Raw genomic sequence first — 7,304 nt, forward strand, 5'->3', positions numbered from 1 at the left:
ATCAGATGTTTATAGGCGCCATTGGATGGTTGATAACAAGAGTACCGTAGAGATGGAGAGCTGCTTTGTCATATGGCACTAAAGACTATGGTTAAACGGGTGAAGAAGAATATGAATACATTGAGACAAGTTTTCTTTGCTACTATGTCCCATACTCATTACAAGCCAGTAACTTCTTAAGATTTTACTAGTCATCTAGATAATAATAGCTCAAGGAGATGAGTTACATAGCTTTAGAGGAATCTAATACTTGATTCTTATCTTAAGATTCGTTTTTAGGACTGTAAAGTCTGTAAATCTAAATTATGGTTATTCTTTTATGTTATCTTATATTAAACTCGGTAGATGAGTATTCAACACTTAATGATCCAAGGAAAGAGTAGAGACTAGAGAGTTGCTCTATTTTTTCATTAACACCCATTTATTTTTCAAATCCAAAGACTCGGTTTCAGACCATTCAATGACTCAACTCTCAGAGATCCAGAGAACTCATGTCAAAGAACTCGTGACCATCGTGTGGCTCCAGCTGAAGAGGAACATGCGAGTCATAACCACCAGGGTTTATCCCGTTCTGGTCTTCATCCACACCGGTACCTGTTAACATGATGCATTCATCTATATCCCCTAGGAGTTCATCAACATCAAAAACTTCATTCGGATCCCAAAGATCTTGCTCGCTCAACATATCATTAGACCAACCATAATCCGCAATAGTAAGCACTTCTTCCTCTCCCTCCTTAGGTTTCTCTATCTCCTTGGATACTCTGCCCCAATACTCCCCATCAAACTCATCCAGCAAATCGGAACTCATCCTAGTATTACCATCACTAATCTGACTAACTGGTCTAGACTCACAATGAACATCACCATCAAGAACCGGTTTATCCTCAACACTACACACCTCAGACTGACTCGACGTGCTAGCAAAAGACTCAGAGGCAACAACACACTGTTGAGGAAAGTTAAGGCGTGCCAAAGGACCGTACATAACCTTAGCGGCTTCATCATAAGCAGAAGCAGCTTCTTCCGCTGTAGGAAAAGTACCAAGCCAAAGCCTACTCACTCTGTTAGGTTCCCGGATCTCTGCAACCCATTTACCCCAAACTCTTTGCCTAACTCCTCTGAAACTACAGTGAGTATTCTCTGGTCCTCCTTTGCCTTTCATACACCCTTTCTTCGATCCTTTCGCGGGAACTTTTTGTCTCGGTTTATTCTCTCCTTTGTTAACAATGTCGTTGTACTCTTTCCACTTCTTTAGCCTATCAGCGACCGTTGTACCATCTGCTCGAGCCCTAGATTTTCTCTTCTTTGATGATGTATCGGTTACTGTTTGTTCATAAACTGCCATCTTTAGCTGTAAATCAAGACACTAGACAAAGAGACACTGAGCGTGAGATCAACGAATTAGCTAAAGCTCATTAAAAAAAAAAACGAAAAATCTAAAATCGACATACCTAATGGGATTGATAACTTCAAAACTCAAGTCGAATCTCTTCTAGCTTTCTCGTTTGGCTGCTGTGTTCTCGCGTGCAACGAACGTGTTTTTTATATCTTCTTCTTCTTCGGAGTGTCGCGTTTTTTCTAGCGTTTCTTTTTTTTTTCTAAAACTTTTCCAAAAAGTAAAATAGCTCTGGAGCCGAAGGGTCAAGGAGTATTTATAGAGGTTTCTCTAGATAATTCTGATATTTTATGAGGAGTGGTGACGTGTCACTGTCTAATTCGAAGACCGAACCGTAGATGTTCTACATGATTGACACGTGTCTTAATACTCACCACAAAAAACACGCTCAGTTCCTTAACACAGTTGATAAACACACTCATACACAAATGTCATACTTGCTGGGCCTCACGCCTTCAGCTATTAACGGCCCATAGAAAAAGAATAATACTGACCGATCCATATTGACCTAGTTAATATCTAACCGACCGAGTTGTTAGGGCATCTGTATTGGGGGTCCCTTAAGGCATCCCTTAGGGGAAGGGAGTGGGAACCGAGGAAGAAAGAGAAAGGAAAAGCCCTTAATTAAGGGCTGTCCCTTACTCTCTAATGACCAAAAAAAAAAAAAAAAGCATAATAAGGGACTCTCTCCCTCTCTCTCTTCATCCCACCAATAAAGATGCCCTTATTAGCCTTCAGCAGAAAAAGTTAAGCCACCATTACAACGACCATTTAAGAAGCTCTGATCTGACCCCTAAACATTCTGCTGCTTGATAGCAATTACTTACTTGAAAGTTAAAAGTTCAAACTGAAAGCATACCAAGTCAAAAGGATTCACAACCACCTACAAACATTATTTTATACCAAAAGATTCTAACTTTTTGTTTCTTCAGTTTTTGTCAGAACAAAAGGCAAAGTATGCAGAGGGAACTGCAAACTCCCTGACCCTGAGTCTCGTCGTGTTACCATATGCTTAGGATCTTCCCTATGTCCTTTTCAGTTGAAGTATCTCTTTTCTTGATTCAAGCTACAACAATACAAAAGCGAATTGGTATTTGAAGCTCATGAGAAAAGGTTAGTAACAAACAAATCACAAGTTTATCTTTACCAGCTCCATCTGCAAAGTAATCATATACTCAGCTTGCTTCATCTGAGTTTGCTTTAACTCCTTCACTTCCGCCCATATCTAGCACAGAGGAACGATTTTCATTAGTGAGACTGTGAGAGTAATTCAGAGATCAAAGTAAGACCATCAAGTTACCTCACTCAAGATATCCACGTAAGTGGGTGGGGATCCCAATTCCATCTTGGAAAGATCCATACGAAGCTTCTCTTTGTCATATCCGTTGTCATCAACAGCGTCTCCTGTCATGGCGGAAACATAAGAGGACCCACAAGGAGATTTATCTATGTTCCCTTCCTCATAGTCCGAGAGCGGTATCCCATCTTCCCAATGATTGGGCACCATAGAAGAAGACGATGCAAATCCTGTAGGTTCTTCCAAAATCCTCTCCAGTCCTTCAAGATGTGCTTGGAAATTCGATGCAGCATCCCAATCGATCTCTGAATGTGTGTCCTCAGCAGAAACGTCCTTGCTATGTCCTGTCATGTTAATAGTTCCCTTAGTACTGTCTTGGCGTGAGGAGAGAGCTCGAGAAGCAGCAGTTGACCAAGGATTTTCAACTCCTTTACTTGCTTGTGATGGAACTTCATTCGTCGAAGTTGAAGACTCAGTCACGTTTCTCAGAACTGATGAGTAAGAAACACCAGATTGCACCACTGCTTTCTCAGCTTTTCCAAGGTTGACTACTGCTCTTGACCCTGCCCCGCGTGCTCCACTTGAGTCTTCTCCTTTGTTCTCACTTGAATCGTCTGAAGATTTGAAAAGACTGCTCCACTTATCAACCCGTGTTGCTCCTACCTCGCCAATCTCCACAAGAGAAGACGCCGGAATAGCCTTCCTGAATAGTGATGCAACAGCATATTTGGATGTTGACGGTGCCCTTACATACGGCGACGGTGAAAACATACGGAGCAGCTTGTTTGTCTGATCTCTGTCAAGCTCAAACCAAAACATCTTCTCATCCTGGTAATTGCCAGCAATCACTGGACTAAACTTTTCTTCAGCCAAAGGCTCACACTTCACTCTGACTCTTATCTTTACCTGTGTAAAAAACATTTACAAAAACGAGTTACATTTCAGTGAATCAACAAAACAAAGTCTTAAGTACTAAACAGTACAAACCTGAGCAGGGTAAGGACTTGGATCAGTCCCATTAGGAGACCAAGCTTTGGGATCAATGTTCAACTGTCCTTCACTAGCAGCTTCAAAGATACCATGAAGTGTTCTATCACTGTAGTTAAACAGAAACAGCGTCAAACCAGGATCAATGTTCTTGATATACGCCATGTGAGGAGCTGGCAAACCTGGTCACAAACAAACAAACATCAATCTCAACACAAAAAAAAGCTTCGATTTTTAAAGAAAGATTATAAGATTTGCATAGCTTAACTAACCAAACAACTTCTTAGCGTAACACTCTTTGATAGTGCTGAACTTGCATCCGAATATAACTCCACAGAGATCTTTCTTCTCAAGATTCCTCACGCACCAATTCACATATGAGTTAAGGCTATCTGGAGCCAACGTATACGTCTCCGTCTTCCTCCCTGCACCCATTGCCTTTCACCTGAAACAAAAAAAAAAAATCAAAATCGATTTAGTGAGTCGATTCACTAAACCGGCTAAACCGCTTCTAGAAACCCTAACCACGAGCGATTTGCGATTCGAGAGAAGGCTAACAAACACTAAAACCTAGAGGATCTCGAACCACTAAACGTCGATCTTCTCAGCTCATAACACACAAGTTCTTCGTCTTAAAAATCGTTCAGTAACAAACCAAATCGGAGGTTTTCTACACTAAAATCTCGGAAACAGAGCGAACAGAGAAGGTTACGCTAAGAAACTGTTACCTAAACGATCTGAGACGAGATTAGAGAAGAGAAGAGCGATTAGGATCTTCAGAGACGTAAAAATTCCCGCGAATTTCAGTCGAAATGCATGGGATGAAGGAAGATCTACAGTGAAAATGGATGTAAGGTTTGTTAGGGTTCTAAGGGAGAGAGTTAAAGAGGAAGAGGAAGAGGAAGGTACTAGCCTCTGTAACCGTAGGAAGGAAAGCTGCAATTTTTCCTCCTAGACAAAAAAAATGATAAGACGAAGCGCGAAAAGAGTTTTTGCGTGTGACGATTATACCCTTTTGGGGTTTTGGGTTGTTACATTAAAATGGAAAGTGGAGAAGGGTTGTTTGGTAATATCAGGGGGATAATGCAGGGAGACGTTGCAGTTGCACGGCCATCACGTCAATGGTCAGGGTTGAATGGTTGATAAAGTTAAGAGCATGTACAACGGTATAAATCAGGCAATCCTTATAAAAATCCTTAATGCTTTTTGATTAAAGAAATAATAAAAGAGGAGGGTAAAGTTAAGGATGATCCTTAATTAAGGATAAAAATACGGAAGTCCTTATCGTGCTGGCACACTTTGATTGGTCCATTTATTACCCTAAAAGACTCGTTGAGTTCACTCTCTGTCTCTGTCTTCTTCGCTTGAGCTTGATCGACGCTCTTACATCCGCCGTTTACAGTTCCGATCAGTAAGACATGAGGTACGTGTGATTCAGTCTGGTTGGTGTATAATCCACAAAAAAGGTTTCGTGTGATTTTGTGATCTAAGATTATAAAGTTATCATCTTTTAGTTAGTTTACTAGTGGGTTTTGCAATAGAAGATCACTTTCATGTATGTATAGTGGTTAAGAGCTAAGAGTTAAGTTCCCAGAGGAAAAGCTCGAATCTTGTGATCGTTCAGTTACAGAGAAATTGTATCATGCTTTGTGACGTGTAGAAGGTTATTTCACAAATCTTAGAACTTGTTTTTATAATGATTTATTTACAAAGGAATCATCTTTCACTTGATTGATACAATCCTTTTCAATGTTTGCATTTTGATGTACTTCAGTGTTTCTTGAAACTCATCACGGAGAATTTATAATTTTTTTTTTTTTGGTGATGGATTTCTTGTGTAATTAGGTGGCAACACAGTATAGTTATGAGGTTGTTTTGTCATGTGTGCAGTCATAACCCGGAGGTTCTTTGGGCTCAGCGGTCTGATAAGGTTTACCTAACCGTCGCCTTACCTGATGCAAAGGACATTTCAGTCAAATGTGAGCCTCAGGGCCTATTCACTTTCTCTGCTCTTGGCACCCTAGGCAAGCTCTTCGAGTTCAGCTTGGAGCTATATGGGAAGGTTGTGCCAGTAAGTGCCCATTTCTTCTCTCTTTAAATCATAAGAACTAGCACATACTTGTTTTTACAAGTTATTCCTATGCTATGTATGATGCAGGAGTATAGGAAGAACGTTACAAACTGGAACCTCTTACATCAAAGTAGTCTGGAACAAATGGTGTGATGAGGATGAGGAGGTCAACTGTAAGTCGTTACAAACTTATTGTGCATACAAGTGATCTTAGTTTTCTCTAGTCTCCTTTGAGAAAGGCATATAAAAATCTAAAGTATTCTCATCTCCTTGGTCATAAGTTGTTTCTAACTATAGAATCTCTATTTTTGCTTCTTTTTTGCAGCTGAGACAGCCTGATGATGAGAGTGCAGTAAGTGCTTTTTCAGAATTGCTTTGGTTCTTTCTATTGTTGTTTAGCTTAAGCCACTCTGATTGATAATCTTTCCTCTTTATTTTTATAGTTTGTTGATGAAGATTGTGAGAGCAGTGATGATGATGAATTGCTTTGTAAGTTTCAACAACCTTAATCTTCTTACTTTTAAGGTTTTACAAATTTAATATTTTTTTTCTTAAGGATTTCATATTGGTTAACACCATTGCACATATATTTTAGAGAAAAGTCCTTAACTATTTAAAAAGCAAAAAAATATATATTATATAGCTAAGGACTCCAATGGTGGGTAACACCATTGGAGTTGCTCTAAGAGGGTTTTTGGTACATGCTCTTTCTCCAAGAAAAATTTAATACGTGTAAATAAGAGTTTTAAATTAAATCAAAATGTTTGTAATGATTACTTTCAAGGTTTTTTGGACTTCGTTTATATCCTGCATTGAATTAGTTTTCTAACTCGCTTCCTTTTTCATTTATATCCAGCATTTGTTAAACTCCAGCTCATCCATTTTGGCGTCTGAGAATGTACTAATTTTAGATTTTTGTTTGGGTGTTTTTGACTATTTAGCTATAGTTATACATGTACTTTCTCTGTATTAAGTGGTTTTTTAAGTTTTTGCGCATGGATTAAGAAAATACAAACTTTTATACAATTTACATTGGTTACATAAAAATATCATTAAATGAAACTAGTTTAACCAGTAAAAAAAGACAGTATTTTGTAACTGGTCACAAAATTTAAATGCTATTAAATTTTATCTAGAATACGTATCGAGAACATCAATTATTTTGAAACAAAAAAATTTCTTTAAACATCACTTTAAGTGATACGGAGGGAGGGAGTATAATATTTCCTGCATTTAAGAATGTATCTGCATTATTCTTAAGCTTTGTTTAAAACTAAAATTTGCTTGTATGGTTTCTTATATACCTGTATGTTTTAAGTTTCGATTTAATGATTCCATAAACTTTGAACGTTGCTTATATGCAAACTGATTTCAAATTATAAGAACATTTTGTTACGTGTCTTCTTTTTCAATCAGAAAGAGAGTACTAGAAGAGGAGATGGGAGGAAAGAATAGAATAATCAAACAATCATCATCAATGTATGCAACAATGTATTGACTTAGGAGTTAGGACAGTTGGGTCTCGGCGTGAGAAAGCATATTAAAATACT

The 7,304-nt window shown here is 38.5% G+C and overlaps 2 protein-coding genes and 1 pseudogene across 2 annotated transcripts; 1 reads left to right on the forward strand and 2 right to left on the reverse strand.

Annotated features, from left to right (window-relative positions):
• Window positions 1-405: 405 nt before the first annotated feature.
• Window positions 406-1,465, reverse strand: LOC106381737 (dehydration-responsive element-binding protein 2B-like). The gene has a single exon (XM_048753267.1). The coding sequence runs from the start codon at window positions 1,346-1,348 to the stop codon at window positions 473-475; it is 876 nt and encodes a 291-aa protein (XP_048609224.1). The 5' UTR covers window positions 1,349-1,465; the 3' UTR covers window positions 406-472.
• A 721-nt stretch (window positions 1,466-2,186) lies between these two features.
• LOC106352469 lies at window positions 2,187-4,787 on the reverse strand. The gene is made up of 6 exons (XM_013792095.3): window positions 4,412-4,787; window positions 3,956-4,128; window positions 3,684-3,865; window positions 2,700-3,602; window positions 2,547-2,624; window positions 2,187-2,465 (listed from the first exon to the last, which is right to left on the reverse strand). The coding sequence occupies exons 2-6, from the start codon at window positions 4,116-4,118 to the stop codon at window positions 2,424-2,426; spliced, it is 1,368 nt and encodes a 455-aa protein (XP_013647549.2). The 5' UTR covers window positions 4,119-4,128; window positions 4,412-4,787; the 3' UTR covers window positions 2,187-2,423.
• Window positions 4,788-4,837: 50 nt separating this feature from the next.
• LOC111201468 lies at window positions 4,838-6,318 on the forward strand (annotated as a pseudogene).
• The last annotated feature ends 986 nt before the right edge of the window (window positions 6,319-7,304 follow it).

The sequence above is a fragment of the Brassica napus genome, chromosome A1 (genome assembly GCF_020379485.1).
Source record: "Brassica napus cultivar Da-Ae chromosome A1, Da-Ae, whole genome shotgun sequence".
In the NCBI taxonomy this organism is placed as follows: Eukaryota; Viridiplantae; Streptophyta; class Magnoliopsida; order Brassicales; family Brassicaceae; genus Brassica; species Brassica napus.

What these genes read in the sequence shown, in the direction of transcription:
- LOC106381737 (XM_048753267.1), bottom strand. Translation starts at nt 1,348, where the DNA reads ATGGCAGTTTATGAACAAACAGTAACCGATACATCATCAAAGAAGAGA.
- LOC106352469 (XM_013792095.3), bottom strand. Translation starts at nt 4,118, where the DNA reads ATGGGTGCAGGGAGGAAGACGGAGACGTATACGTTGGCTCCAGATAGC. An exon ending in TTACGCTAAGAAGTTGTTTG is followed by an intron (nt 3,866 to 3,955) that starts GTTAGTTAAGCT and finishes GTTTGTGACCAG; the next exon opens with GTTTGCCAGCTCCTCACATG. An exon ending in TTACTTTGCAGATGGAGCTG is followed by an intron (nt 2,466 to 2,546) that starts GTAAAGATAAAC and finishes GTATTGTTGTAG; the next exon opens with CTTGAATCAAGAAAAGAGAT.